Here is a 15,015-nt window from a genome sequence, read left to right as displayed (position 1 = left end):
TAAGCTTAAGGTTGTTCTTAATTTAACACATTGGTGAAAAGTAAAGAAAATTATTAGTGCCAGCTTCTTTCAAATTCAACAAGCCTGGAACATTGATTAGCAATATTACTTCACTTTCTGGGAGAGATCATGGAAATTAGGAGACATTTCTTCTCAGAAAGAGCAGTCAGGCATTGGGACGGGTTGCCCAGGGAGGTGGCGGTGTCACCGTCCCTGGGGGTGTTCAAGGAAAGGTTGGACCTGGCGCTTAGAGACATGGTTTAGTGGGTGACAGTGGTAGTAGGGAGATGGTTGGACCAGATGATCTTGGAGGTCTTTTCCAACCTTAGTGATTCTATGGCTGTTGGATGCAGCAATAATGTGCAACTGACGGTGCATCAGCTCTCAGCGCAGATCAGTGTTATCAGACAGCGCTAGCTGTCATTAGAGCCATTTACTCACTTTTATATCAAGCACTCTCAGGCTTAAACCACGTTCTCAAATAAAATAGAGGAAATAAATTGCACGGGCCGCAGCTAAAGCCCAGGGAGGACACGGTAACAGCTTGTACTGATGGATGGACAATTTTATTGCGGCAACCACCCGGCGGTTTGAGCAGGATCGGCTGGGCAGGGGAGCCGCGGAGGGCACCGGCCTCACACCTTCCCGCCTCCTGCCTTCCCCCTGCGGCTGGCAGGAGGGCAGCAGATCCCAAAACCCGGCCGGGGCCGACCGAGACCCCCGTGAAGGCAGCGCGGGGCCTGCGCCCAAAGCGAAGCCCCGGCCCCCAGCAGCCGCCCGGTGCCGCCCGCCCCGCGGCAGGGGCGGCCTCAGCCCGGGGCCTCCTCCCCGGCCCGGGGCCTCGGAGCGGGACTCAGCAGGGCGGGGCTCGGCGCTCCCGCTCCGCCCCAGCCCGCCGGAGCCGCGGCGGCCGGGGCTGGACAGGGTAGGGCCGGGCCGGGCCGGGCAGCAGCGCCATGGGGCTGGAGACGGAGAAGGCGGACACCCGCATCTTCATGGACGACGACAACTTCCCGCCGGGCGGCCCCGCGCTGTCCGAGGCGGAGAAGTACGCGGAGGACGAGCAGGACCGGGACCCCCACGGGCTCAACGCCCACCTGCAGGTGGGTCGGGGCGGGCTGGGGCTGGGGCGGGGGCAGGGAGCGGAGCGGGGGCAGCGGCTGACGGCGCTGCTTCTTCTTCCAGCTGGGCTTCGAGGACGTGATCGCCGAGCCCGAGCTGACCCACTCCTTCGACAAGGTCTGGATCTGTAGCCACGCTCTCTTCGAGCTCAGCAAGTACGTGCTCTACAAGCTCCTGAGCCTGCTGCTCGCCGTGCCGCTGGCCCTGGTGGCCGGGATCGTGTTCGCGGCACTCAGCTGCCTGCACATCTGGTGAGTGCGCCCCGCTCCGCCTCGGCAAACGGCGGCCAGGTCAACCCGGGCCGCCCGCTTTATATTGCGAGGGAAGTGAAAACGTTGCTTTCGCGGTGATTCCGCCCCACGCCTTTCTGTGTAAACTCCTTGGGGCTGAGAGCCTGTTTCACTGTTTCTATAGCACCTCGGCTGGCTCTAGTTATAGTAATGGCCGCTTGTTTTTGTAAACCGGAGTACAGAAGTTGTTAAAATGTGTGGAGGATGAGGCAACAGGCACAAGCTGAAGCACAGGAAGTTTCAGCTGAATATGAGGGGGCACTTCTTCGCTGTGCCCCTTTGCACTGGGACAGGTTGCCCAGAAAAGCTGTGGAGTCTCCTCTGGAGATATTCAAAACCCGCCTGGATGCCATCCTGCGCAACGTGCTGTAGGTGATCCTGCTCGGCAGAGGGGTTGGACTACATGATCTTCAGAGGTCCCTTCCAACCTCAGCCATTCTGTAATTCTGTGTTTTAAGTGAAAGACCTGGGCAGAAGTATTACCTACACCTGACATCTTCTCAGTAAGGTTACCTCTTCCCTTTTTTTCCTCACAGCCTGAAGAAAGCTTTTGAGGGCCCAGCTTGTGCTTTCTTTGCTGCTGTCACAAAGTCTGCTGTCACTGCCTTATATCTGGTACATGGCCAGCTCTAGGTGCAGTACCCCAAATCACTTACAAAGCACAGAACCCATTCAGAGCTCAGGAAAGCGGCTTCTGACCATGGCCCAGGTTCACAGGCGAATACAGTCGCTCTCCAAGCCAGTAAAGCTGGTGTACTTGAAACAGAAAATACTGGCAAAATACCAGGGAAGAGTATCTTGAACCCAGAAAGGCAGTTGATTGTGGAGAAGGAAGAAAGGCAGGGGAAAGAATGACATTGAGAAGAGAATTGAAAATCCATCAGGCTGCAGAGGAAGGGATAAATGTGGATTATCAATGTCACTCCTGCAGACTAGGATTTTCCATATACATAGGTTTTGGCCAAAGTCTCATTTGACTTGGGTAGTACTGGAATCACGTTTTCCTTTGGTAAGGAAAACAAAACACAATCCACAAACTGGAAAACAGACTCAAAATAATAGAAATACATTAGATGTATGAACCTCTGATTGCAATCTTTTGGTTGCAGATTTCTGTTTTCCAAAGTGGAATGGACGTTTGGGTTGATGACGTTGTTATAAGCTACTTCAAAAACTGATTAACTCAAATTTTGGAGCTTGGAGAGTTTGTATAATATCCAAAGGAGTTGTGATCTAATTTAAAGCCACCCACCTGCTACTTCTCTGGTCCCCAAATCATTATGGACATCGTATAGCGTGCCCAGACTTTTAGATCTGCCTTTGGTCACTGTGCTGTTCTATACCATGACTGCAAAAGGGTACGGTAGGCAAACATTTAAATAGTGGAGTATCTATGGAATAATTCACTGATACACAATTTATTAAGACTAATAAGTTTCTGTGCTTCTGAATGATCTTGTATCTGTATTTCACAGCCTGGATACATAGACATGAGTTTCACTGAACCAGGACTCAGAGGTCTATTTCTATTTATGCAAGTAGTCCCTAGTGACTCTGTCAGGAACTATGGATTCCCAGAGCATCTGAAATAGAACTGACTGAATGTGGCACTCAATTTTGAAAAGTTTTCCTTGACTTTCTGTGACCGCATCTGTTTCCCCACTAACTAATTTTTTGTCCCCAGATTCATTGTCAATATGGAGGTGATCTTTCATTTTGATCTTCCTTGCAACTGATTGAGTGTGAAAAAAAATTGCATAGCTCAGGAATGCTATCTGTACCCCCTTGGATCCCACCCAATGCTACAATCCAAAGCCAACACAGTCTAGTCTTCCCACAGACACAACCTGGGTTTATTCCAACACAAAGGTTGAACACACTGAGCCTATGTTAACTTTTTCTGCAGCTCCCAGCATTCCAGCTATCTTGGGATTAAGGATTTCAAAGTCTGTACATTTGGGAGGGTAGTTCAGGAGCAACAGATATCAGAGGTATTAAAGGGTCAGGCCGTAGGGACCCTAAATACATGGTATTGGCTTCCACGTAATCCCAATGGGTCTGGAAAAATAGTAACTCCGTGTTTTATGGGTGAGGGGAAGGGAATTTTATTGTAACTCTGTCTTCAGCTGTTGAAACGTCATGGGAAAGCTCTGAGCACACCCTCCCACATGGCTGCCTGCAGGAGGGCTTATCAGAGTCTCTGTGCCTCCCTCTGTGCATTCAAACCATTGAGATGATGATGTTGATCAGTTGCAGGGAAACCTTTCCCCAAGGATAAATATGAAACTGCTTCAACAACAAAAGTCCACAAAAGTCTGACAGCGCTCCTCATGCATCAAGGACACTTCATGAGTTGCACCCCCATATCTGATAGTAAATGTTGTCTTTCATCAGCAAAAAGAGCTCTAAAAAAAGGAAGCAAGCACATGAGACATCACAGAAAGCAGAAAGAAAACCGAGGAAGAAATACGTAATAATACACCATAATTTTCATTGTGACCTATAAAAAATGAGCATACTATGGTTCTGTTCTCAAACTGGCTACTTGAGCTGGATTCCATATATACACTGCCTGGTAAAAGATAGCAATGGGTCAAAACTGCAATAGGTAGCAGGTTGGTAACCTACATACAAGCCAGTTCAAGGAAGGCTACTTCTCTGCATTGCTTTTTTTTTACTGATGGCTGTCATTCTTGGCACAGACTATACAATCAGAAGTCATCAGACCAACTTTTAACATCTTTCTGTGAATGTCTGAGCAAACTTTTAAATACAGCCTTAGACAGAAGCTGTTAAGGTTACTGATTTTTGAATATAAGCAGGACACCGCCGGTTTTCCTGGCAGCCCTTGCAAAATCATGATCTTTAAGATAGATCAGGGACTAATTCTCGTTCCTAGCCACACATTTGCAACCTCTTGAAAATTAGCACTTGAACTTCACATGCATTTTTTTGTAGTCTTGTTTGAATAGTGTTCTCATATTTATTTATATTGAAAATCCATAACCTAAGTCTTGGGTCTGAGATGGGCTTTGAAGCATAAGGACTCACCTAGCTTTGTACTCTTGTCATCTGCTAGAGTAGTAGATATTCACAGCTCCTCTTAGCTTGAGCTTCCATTCACAGTGCCAGGGGCATACACACAGGGAAGTAGATAAGGGCATGCATCATCTCTTACCTCACTCTCCATAGGTCCCGTTTGTATTGCTTTTATTCATATTCAACCCTGAATTCATCCCTACTTGCCTGTCTGAAATCAAAAGAAGTTAAAGTTCAGCTGTGCCACGAAGGTGGCCTTATGGTCTGGTGTTGTCATGCTGTATACCCATGTCTTCTGAAAAGGAAGTAGGCAGATGTTGTCTTGCTTCCTTTTTAGTTTTATCTTTACCAGTCTACCTAGGTCCTGGGATGTACAATGCACTCATAAGTAGCCCAAGGGTTAATAGGACTCTACAAGAAGCTCTGAAACTGCTAGTCAATACTTAGGAGTCTGTTCGCAATACTTGCTTATACTGTAGTGCCATGCAAGGCTTTTAATTCAAAATCATAATGTAGTGCACACTCAAACCTGGGGAGCTGGGTAATTTAACCACTGGATGATACAGTATTTGAAAAACAGGATTAAGACATGACTGGGATTCCATTTTGAAAGACATCACAGGAGAAGATGTGATTCTTCACTTTAAAGCAAGAATTTGAATTAATAGTGAATGACTACTCCAAACACATTACCCAGCTCTATGAAAAGTTGAACTACCTCCTGAGAAATTGAAAATATCCTTGTAAATGAGAATTAAGTTGTTCTTTGCCATTTTGAAGAGGTGCTTGGTTCTTGACGATGTTTCATTAAGGAGTAGCAGGAAAAAAAATAAAATGAGCAAAAGTGAGAAAGGATGATGGGTAGAATATCGTAGATGTCATTCCCTGAACAGAAAGAAAAGAAAAAAAAGAATAGGGTGGAACAAGGAGGATAATCTGCTCGTTTCAGGTCAACAGCTCCCAAAAGAGGTGACTCCTACTTAGTGAAGGGATGGGTATTTTATAATATATATACATAGCACAATTCAATGACAGGTCATACGGGTAGTTGAAATACCTAGGCTATGCTTCAGCTTAGATATCAAATCAGATATATATCAGCAGAATATATATCAATATCAGCAGAAGTTTGTTTTTCTTTCTAGTGCTTTACCACGTGGTTATACTAGTAGTACCAAAATTGCAGTAAATGTCAATATCCTTAGGATATACCAACTTTACTTCCACTGGTAGACATTACTCAAGCAAGTAGTTACTGTGTCTGTGAGTAGAAGTGCACACAAGAGTAAATCTACAACATCGTAAGTAAAGGCTGTATATGTTAATGCTTATATGATAGGTCACAAAAAAAAAGCCTCTAATGGCACTTGGTTATTTATTTTTAAATTGTGCTTGGTCACTCCACGGAACAATATACATACTTATATACATAGATACATACATAGGCATGTATGAATATTATAAAAGTTAGAAAATACTAAGTAGACTGACTTTTATTGAGAAATTGAAAGCTTCATACATTAATTAGTTTTGTTTGCCAGCATGTTTCACATATCCTCCTATGGAGATAGCCTATGGTGTTTTTTGCATGCATTTACCATAAAATTGGATAATAAGTATAAAAAGATTACAGAACGTTATCAAAACATTCATATTTATCGTGTTTAACATTATTGAAAAATTTTGATATCTGGTGCTACATAGATGATCTCTATAGTAGTTACGGGTAGTATGATCACTGCTTTTCCAGCCTTTCCTAATGAACTTCTCATGTGTCACGGCATCTTTCTGTGAAACTTTTGCATAATGTGGTATTTGGTTAGTTTGTAGTTCGTGTGATCCAGTTTATGGAGGATCCAATAGAAACGTAAACTTTTCTGCTTCCCTGCAAATCAGTTAGATTTTAAAAAAAGATGCAGGCCAAATTAAATTTAGATGGCAGCAGAGAGGCAGCAGTCTTTACAAACTAAACCGAAATGGGAAAGGGGTGAAGTCAACAAAAGCTGAGTAGTCATTTCTGGTGTTTTCTCCATGTTGCTTGGAGAAATACCAATTTTCTTCCCTTTCCATTAATGATGCTTATGAACTGTGTGCTAACAAGTGAGGCCCTGATTTTATATTCTATAAATTACCTGTCCTATATACACTGATACTATACATGATTATAAAACAGTTTACAGGGTTCAGTATAAAACTGGGTACAGTATTCCAGTAACACTCACAGTTCTATATAATGTGTATACTACTAGCTGTTTCAGCAGAGACAAAGAAAAAGAGGGTTTTAGAAAAACTATTCTTGTTATAATCCATCTGGGTTAGTTTAGAGTGCAGCACAGACATACTAGTATATGGCTTGCACTGTATGTTAAAAGCTGAGAATCCATTTAGATAAACATTGAAAATATGTTTTTTAATTCTGACAGTCTAGGTAAAAACTTTAACTTTTTAAAAACGTACCTTTTTTGTTTGTTTGTTTGTTTTTGTTTTCTACACTGTTATTCTGAACAGTACTCACTGGAAATACACAATACATATTTTTCAGACCTGTGATAAATTAAATACTTTGTCTAATATTTCTTTCATCCCATCCAAAGTCAATGGCAGTTCTGCACCAGAATTATGTGGAAGCAAGACTGGGGTCTTAAATTTTGAATGCAACAGTGAACTAGAAGAGTTTATTGTCTTTATCAAAAGAATCTATATCTTCTTCTACCTAACGTAGGAAATACATGTTACATATAGCATGGAGATTTTTGAGAACCTTGTTCTAGTACCACTTCGGTATTACATAAATTATTTATACATTGGATTTGTCTGTACCCATCAAGCTTAGTGAAATGACTAAGGGGTTTGGCCAGTAAGTGATTAAAAAAGGAGAATAACTTACACTAGCATGGTCATGTGTCTTGCATCTGCTGGCCCTGGTGAGCCAGCCACGTGTGCCCGCCTGGCTTGCCTCTGGTGTTAGTCCGCTTAGCTCAAGGCACCGCTCATGGCATTGCCTTGGAGTTGGGGCATATGGAGAGCATACACGCGTAATTACTACTGCTCAGCAGACTGGAAGCACACAACGTTCAAGTATGCACCCTGAGTGGAAAAAAGGAAACAAAAAAAGAGAGAGAGAGAGAGCTCTTTTCCCTGATCAGGAGTTTTGACCTCATTCTACCTTAGTTTCTCACCCATAAGTGAAAAGCTTCACAATATCAACAAGATCCCATATATATGAAGTTTGCAATGTCTCCTACTATGGCAGTTAAATGTAGCTGAATATCACTTTACTGATTCTGTTTATTGGAGTAGCTTGTAACAGTGATGGTAGAATGATGGTAGAATGAATGATGAGGTATGTGTGAGAGAGAGACAGAGAAAAGAAATGCCAGAAGAAACATCAGGCAAGGGACAAAAGAATGTGCCAAACAGATCATAAAGAACACTCACTGTTCCCAGTCAATCAAACTGGGGAGTGTGTGGTTTCTGTCAAGCCTCCAGGACCCACACTCCTGACTCCTTAAAGGACATCCCTGTCCTTCAACCGCAGCGGGATGGCAGCGAGGTTGCAGCCCGTCACATACAGCATCTCTTCCAGCAGCAGGAAGAGACAGCAAAAGTCGACCCCTATGAAAGGCATGTCCAAAAATTAGCTCACTGTTGCCATTTAAGAAGCGGAGACATGATGAGGACTAGCAAGCTGTTGCACACAAATGAGCCCAGCCAGAGGAGCACATATGTCGTGGTGCTTATGCATGGGTAGGTGTGAGGCTGTGAGAGAGCAAAATCTACATAGAATGAGTGTGAGAGTCTAAGATAACATTGCTTAGAGATTTAGAGTCATAAAATCACCTTCCTTTTCCATAAGATCTCACACTTGGGTTTTGTTATCTCTATTTCCCCATGCTGTATCGGCAGTAATCTTACAAATCTTCAATTTGTTCTTTTACAGGGTTGTGGTGCCGTTTGTGAGAACCTGTCTCATGGTCTTGCCTTCAGTGCAAACCATATGGAAGAGCCTGACGGATGTTTTCATTGAACCTACCTTTCATAGCGTGGGCCGATGCTTTGCCATGGTTAATATACGCCTAGATCAAGAGTAAACGTCGGGGATGCAACGCTGCTGTAATTGTAGATGGTGTTATACCTCTTCGCTAATGTAACATTCATTCCAAACTGTTAAGATGACAATGGCTGGTTTAAGTGGGAACATGCTATTATTCTAAAACTCATTTATTTTCAGGGAATCGATTTAAGACTAAGTTTTCATATCTCACTATTTTAACAGCAGAATAAATGTGGAATAAGTTGGCAACACTTTATTTTAATGGTACGTTGATTGCTAGATTACAGGAGAATTCTCTTGGAGGTTTAATTGCCACCACAGTGATAATGATTGGCGCTATTGCTATAAATTTTTAAATTAGTAGGCTGGGATACTTCAGGTGAAAATGGTCCCAAGGGTTTCACATTGACTTTACTGCGATTCCAGTAGGGATCGTTTTTGGCCCTCACTACGCAGAATGATATACTCAGTCCTTTATTATCCACAGTTAAAATGAATGTGACTAATTGCATAAGCATTCAGAGAAATTAACTGTTGTGTAATTATCCTGTACTGGGGAAAAAGATCCCTGTAAGTTTATCCCTTAAAATAAGGTGTTACCTAATGATTTGGAACATCAACTAATATGTATATTTTATTTAATGAGAAGTTAACTTTGCTGTATATTTTGTACCTTTGTAAATGGCACTTGATCAGCTTTCTTTTAACTATTATTTCTATGGTATTTGAACTCTAACAAACTTATTAGGCAGCCAGAGTAAGACACTGCAAAAATGACTTTAGATAACTAAAATTTCAATTTATAAATTATGCAGATTTTTAAGTGTTGCTGTGCAATTCTAGTATATCCATTATACATAGCTGTGTGTAAAAGAAAAGATTACAAGTTTTTTCATACATGACTATGCAAAAGAGTTGGAAATATCTGTTTATGAGAAATGTTTTTTATTAAAAATGGGCTGTAGTAAATGCAACCCTGCCTATTTCTGTGTATTATCTGCGTGAACATTGTGATATTTCAAATGATAGACACTATGCTGGCACTTTAACTAGGTGGCAAGCTGTTAAACATGTCAAGTAAGTGTAATCGGTATCCTTGTCTAATTCTCCTTATCTATTGACATGACTTCCCATGTTGCTTATTTACTAAAGTCTAACCCATAAAAAAAGCCTTTCTTCGGTCTGCACCTGATAGGGCTTGTAAACAAGAGTAACGGAACAGATGCAGAGATACATTAAAATTACATTAGCCTAGGGTTTATGCTGCTGTTTTCTGCCAATTGCAAAATGTTTGTATGATTTAGAATTTTATTTTCTAAAATAGCAGCACAGATTTCTTGTCAAACAAGACAAATAATAAAATAATAAAACATCAGCTTTTTCCTATTTTCAGCTTCATTTTTTCATTTTTTTTTCAACTTTTTAAAAAGCTCTTAAAATGCTGAACAGCTTAGAATACTATGCAGTTCTTCCAAAATATGACATAGGGAAAAGAAGTGGATGAGCATCGACACAGTTCCACTATTGTCAACTGTATTTAACTTATTTATATCAGAAAATGATGTATCTCTTTGTGTCAAATTAAGCCCAGACAGAATGTTTCTCTGATGCAGGTCTCTCGATGCAGAATTTTGGCTATATTCAAAAAATGCTTAGTTCTTTTTAAGGGCACATGCTTTATTTACAAGTGAACTGCAGAATTTTCTTCTTCTTGCTCATTGGCCTACAGAAGCTAACTAACGATGCATATTTTTGTACATTAAGAACATCTTTGTACATTAAAAACATCTTTTCCATTTGTCACAGAGAGGGATTCATATGGCTTTCAAAAACTGGATCTTAATGACTGGTGCCCACTGAAACTTCTCTGGAGTTCCATCTTCTGCAAGAAGTTAGCTTTCTTTTCAGATGTGCTCTTCAAAAGATCTTTCTTTTGTTAAAAACAGAAACACATCTTTTGAAAATAAAAATTAATCAAGCCAGGCTTGAATTCTTTTGATATTTTTTTTCTTTTACAAAGTCCAACGATGTTTACAAAGATATTTTTTCACAAAAAATATCCCCATGATGAATTAATTAAAAAAAAAAATCAATCAGTACTGGTTCCTGTGACTAAAAGGAGTCCTTTAAAAGCTTGAGATCTGAGAGAACTCAGGTTTGCATCCAACCTTGAGACTAGGGCCATTCCCTAGAGAAAAATGTAGCAATTTAGGTCATGTACTACTGGGTATATGCATTTTTCAGTAGCTTACTGAAGTCAGCTGCCTCTAGCTACCACAGAGAATAAAGTAGAATGATTTCTTACTCCTTGTGTTTTGGGCCTTTCTATTTGTCATTAATTGGTTCTTTTCACAATTTCTCTAGCTGTTACTGCTAGGTGTGAATCAGCCCCAGGCAGCTCTGGACTCCAGCATTCCCTGGATTCCATGGATTTGTCAATTCTGACACACTTCAGCCAGCTCTTCCACAGCTGATACTGCCCATGGTTTACAGCACTGGTGGACAGCAGGGAGTGAATGGGCGCTGGCTCTCAATTATGTTCTCAAGTGCAGGGATTGGTTCCTTAAGTTCATTTCTAATTCTTTTGAAATGTGAGCAAATGATACCAACTGATACCTTAACAATGACTTACAAATAAGAATTTAGGCAAATAGGAGAGTCCAGAAACTTAGTCTCGTTGTCTATTACAAATCTAGGAAAATTTGCACCTGATTCAGGTCATCTACTTTGGACTTTGTGTCCTCTTCCCCTCTATGGAATGGGGAAAATGTTGTTGCTCTTAGCGAAGGTAAACTTTCCATCATCATGGTAGAGTTGTCAGGGTAAGTAAATAAAAAAGTGTGAGATGTTCCAATTCCAACCTGCCTTTTGTTACTGTAGACCTTAGATTCATAATCATGAACTGGAGATTCAGCTCTGTCATGCAAAATGTTTCAGTATTGTGTTTTTCATGGAAGTCGCAACTAGCATACAGACATAACCCCAGATTTGGACCTTTTTTCTTTTAACTCACAACAAAATTTAGCCCACATGCTCATGAGAACTATAAAATCCTTCTATTCTGACTGTAGGACTTCTATATTTATGTCCTATTTTTCTCCACCCTACTTGTTCACCACATAAATTGGCACAAATTCTTAATAGGAACTTTGACGTGTTAGTAAACAAGGAGCCCTTTCCCACCTACCCAGTAAGGTCACTCAGGCACAGACTGACTGAAATATTCAGAGCATCCCTGCAGCCCTGGGACCTCAGACCACACACTCACATTCAGTGGAAGCCAAAGAATGGTAAGCCCATTATTTTTACAGGGTGTGATCTTTTCCCCCACCTGCAGAGATAAAACTGCCGCTGTTAAGCTGTACTAACTCTCTTTTAAAAATACATGGAAAAAACGTGTGTTTTTATTTTTTTAAGAAAAAGAAAATGCAAACGGAACATGATCAAACACGGTTGCCTGTTAGTACACTGTGTTCGTGGAGCTCAAGACCTCCAGTGAGCACATTGAACCAGCAGTTCCACATTAGAAACTGAGGTGCTTTCTTCATGCAGGGATTTACAACTGAGGGGTGAGTTAATAAGGCTAATTTTAGCCTGGTGACACCAATCTTCCACAGTTTATTTCAACAAAAAGAAAATGTCTTCTGTAGAGGTAATTCAGAGGAGCTAAGATAGGTTCCTGCTCTGAACCATCCTCCAGAGAAGACTTTCTACTGATTAATTCAAAATGTTTGGTTTGGCTTAGGTCCTTTCCTCTGCTACCTAAAAAACTGTATTTTCTCCAAAAAGTTTGCAGGCCATAGAAGCAACTAAAGCTTCATCTGAGTAGTAGGGCAGGCTCTTCTCTGCACATCTGTCTCCTGACTTGAGGCTGGGGTGTTCCACCTGTGTTAAGCATTCAGTTTTGTCTGTTTGGGTTCCCCCTCCAACTGTAAGTGGGGAAAGAAGGGCTCCTTCAGAAGGCACTTAATCAGATCCTACTTTAGACTCTTAGATGGAATAAAATTTAGAGATCCATGCTTCTATTCCAAGCTTTTGAGGAAAAATTATTTATTTTTCCATCTGCCTCAGTTCAATTTCAGCTACTTTATCTCCTTATGTACCTACCTCACCTTTATTTTTACGTTACACTCTCACAACTCTCACACTCCTACAACTAGAAGCTGGGATTGCCCATGAAACTTTTACATGGCTAAGCTCAGTGACAAAAAAATCACGTAAGCCAAGGGAGTGTTTGAGTGCCACGAGTGAGATGCACTCGAGTCAATATTATGCTAGAACTGGCAGAATGGCACAGAGTGGTGTTGACACCAGCCAGTATTCATGGTCCAGCTTGGTATTTGTCAAGGAATTTGATACTGAAAAGGGTTGAGAAAAGATCTGCTCGAATTGCTCAAGATCTGGAAAACTTACATTCAACTGACAGAAATAAAGCTTTCGATCCATGTGCCTCACCAGCCGAGACAGTTACAAGCTGTCTCAATCGAGACCTACAGGGACTAGCTCTAATAAAAAATGTACACACCTACAGCAGGATTGAGATGCGAGTCAGGCATTTAAATCCAAAACTGTAATCCCTGCCCAGATGCCACCCAGCCAGGAACATGTCTAAACCCAGAAGGCACCTCCCTTTCGTGTAATCTTCCCTCAGTACCTAGAGTTTTATTTTGGTCACGGCTAGAACTGCCTTTGTTTGAGCAACTTGGTAGCTCACTCTCATCTAAGAGAAGTACCCCAAAATAAGGGAAGAGAATGCCCTGATCCCCTGAAAATACACTGACGGCTCACCAGCAGAATGGGGCACTTCCCAAAATACGTTTTCCCAAGAGTCCAAATGCATTAGCACAGCTCAGATAGGCAAAAATTGATCTCAGGTCTCTCACGTGTTGGATTACACTTCTAGCCCTCAGGCTGCTGTGCAGCGTGCTGTGGCAGCAGTGCCTCCATGTAAAAGGAAATCACTCACAGCTGGAGGCTACAAGAAGAAAGGAATGGGAAGGCAGGCAGCTCACCGTCTCTCCTGGGGAAACTACTTCTTTTACACAAGGAACAAATGGGTCAAATAACAAGAAAGCGATGTCCTATATACTGGACCTATATACTGGTGGCACCTCAGTGGGAGTATTCCGATGCAGTGAGTTCTGATTTGAAGCACAGAAAGCCTCCAGAGAGCGGGGACAGAAGGATCACCATGAATCCTGTAGGACTACGGGTCTGTAAATCAGGGAAACAGCAAAACACCGGGCTGCACTTTAAACCCATCCCAATGCTTATCATCACGCAGCAGGGTAAGCAGAGCATTCACAGCTGATAAAAGCTCACTACCAATACTTCTGGCAGCTCAGGCTTTCATCCAGCAAAACGTCCAAAAATGCACATAAAAGGATGCACTTAAGCAGCTGAACAGAAGACACTAAAAACACAGTGATCTTCCTCTCCCAAGCCTCAGGTCTTTAAGCGCTCTGTGTGAGGAAGGCTGCTTGTTGGCAGCCTGTTATCTGACAGCCTAGCTGCTGCTGAAGCTGTACGTAAAGAATACAGCTTCTCAAGGCTGATTCTGATCTTGCTGACATTGCAATATATCAGGAGTATTGCTAATACCATAACTGGAATAATTACACAACTTTAAAAGGCAGGGAGAGGGAGGGAGCATTTGATACCAGACAAAGACACTCAGTGAGCAGTCATGCACATTCAGTTCAGCTTTGTGACTCATTTTCTGACACTATTTTTTTTTTTTGAGGAATTTTCTCCAATCCCTTTTTTTATGCTGTTTTTTTGGGAAGAAATGTTTCCTACCAGTACCAAGGCTTTTCTTCTCTCAGTGCTCACACCTTGCACGCTCTCTGCTCCATGTTTACAGTCAGTTCTCAGGGTGATCCTGAGGTCTGAAAGTTCAGTTAAAGCAAAACTTCGGAGCATAATTTTATTTATTTTTTAGTTAGGTATGAAATGCCTAGGCTTGATGTGATGGAAAAAGAAGAAAGGCAGTGAGGTGGCCAGCTGAACAGCATATATTCCTGGTCAACAGCTGACCGGGGCTGCCGAGGCACAGCAAAGCTCAACGAGAAGGCAAGTTGGGTGGCATCTGCAAGGCCAGCTTGGGTGCCCACAATCCCTGGCAATTTTAGGCCACCCCAGGATGATCCATTCACAGTAAGTAAGAGGGGATGTCTTCTGCTCTTTCAGAAGCCCCCTGCAAGCCTTTCCTGTGCCCTTTCCAGATGAGCTATACTGTTCCTCCGTGTGTAAGCACAGCTCCTTGCAGAGCCCCAGCACTCACCGCTGCCAAGTCTCTGGGTGTGAAGTCTGTGTGCATTTCTCATGCACCAGTGCTAGAGGCAACGGGCCACGGCTTCACCAGAATCCATCTTTGCAGATGTAACTTCCTCACTTACAGCTTGTTCGTACCCATGCAGTTTTCTCTGCAGGATGTCTTCTTGGTGGTCAAGCGAGCACTTCCAGGGTTCATAAGGTGTGATAGCTCATTTCAGCTTGTAAGCAGCCTCT

The 15,015-nt window shown here is 42.3% G+C and overlaps 1 protein-coding gene across 1 annotated transcript; it reads left to right on the top strand.

Moving 5' to 3' along the window:
• The first annotated feature begins 869 nt into the window (after positions 1–869).
• Positions 870–9,891, top strand: CAV2 (caveolin 2). Its single transcript, XM_035544379.2, has 3 exons — positions 870–1,103; positions 1,186–1,373; positions 8,392–9,891. The coding sequence occupies exons 1-3, from the start codon at positions 957–959 to the stop codon at positions 8,540–8,542; spliced, it is 486 nt and encodes a 161-aa protein (XP_035400272.1). The 5' UTR covers positions 870–956; the 3' UTR covers positions 8,543–9,891.
• Positions 9,892–15,015: the final 5,124 nt, after the last annotated feature.

The sequence above is a fragment of the Cygnus atratus genome, chromosome 1 (genome assembly GCF_013377495.2).
Source record: "Cygnus atratus isolate AKBS03 ecotype Queensland, Australia chromosome 1, CAtr_DNAZoo_HiC_assembly, whole genome shotgun sequence".
Lineage (NCBI taxonomy): Eukaryota > Metazoa > Chordata > Aves > Anseriformes > Anatidae > Cygnus > Cygnus atratus.
This window is presented reverse-complemented; position numbering and strand designations above follow the sequence as displayed.

Coding starts and splice junctions, on each gene's coding strand:
- CAV2 (XM_035544379.2), top strand. CDS start 957: ATGGGGCTGGAGACGGAGAAGGCGGACACCCGCATCTTCATGGACGAC. Junction 1,104..1,185: donor GGCTCAACGCCCACCTGCAG/GTGGGTCGGGGC, acceptor TTCTTCTTCCAG/CTGGGCTTCGAGGACGTGAT. Junction 1,374..8,391: donor CTCAGCTGCCTGCACATCTG/GTGAGTGCGCCC, acceptor GTTCTTTTACAG/GGTTGTGGTGCCGTTTGTGA.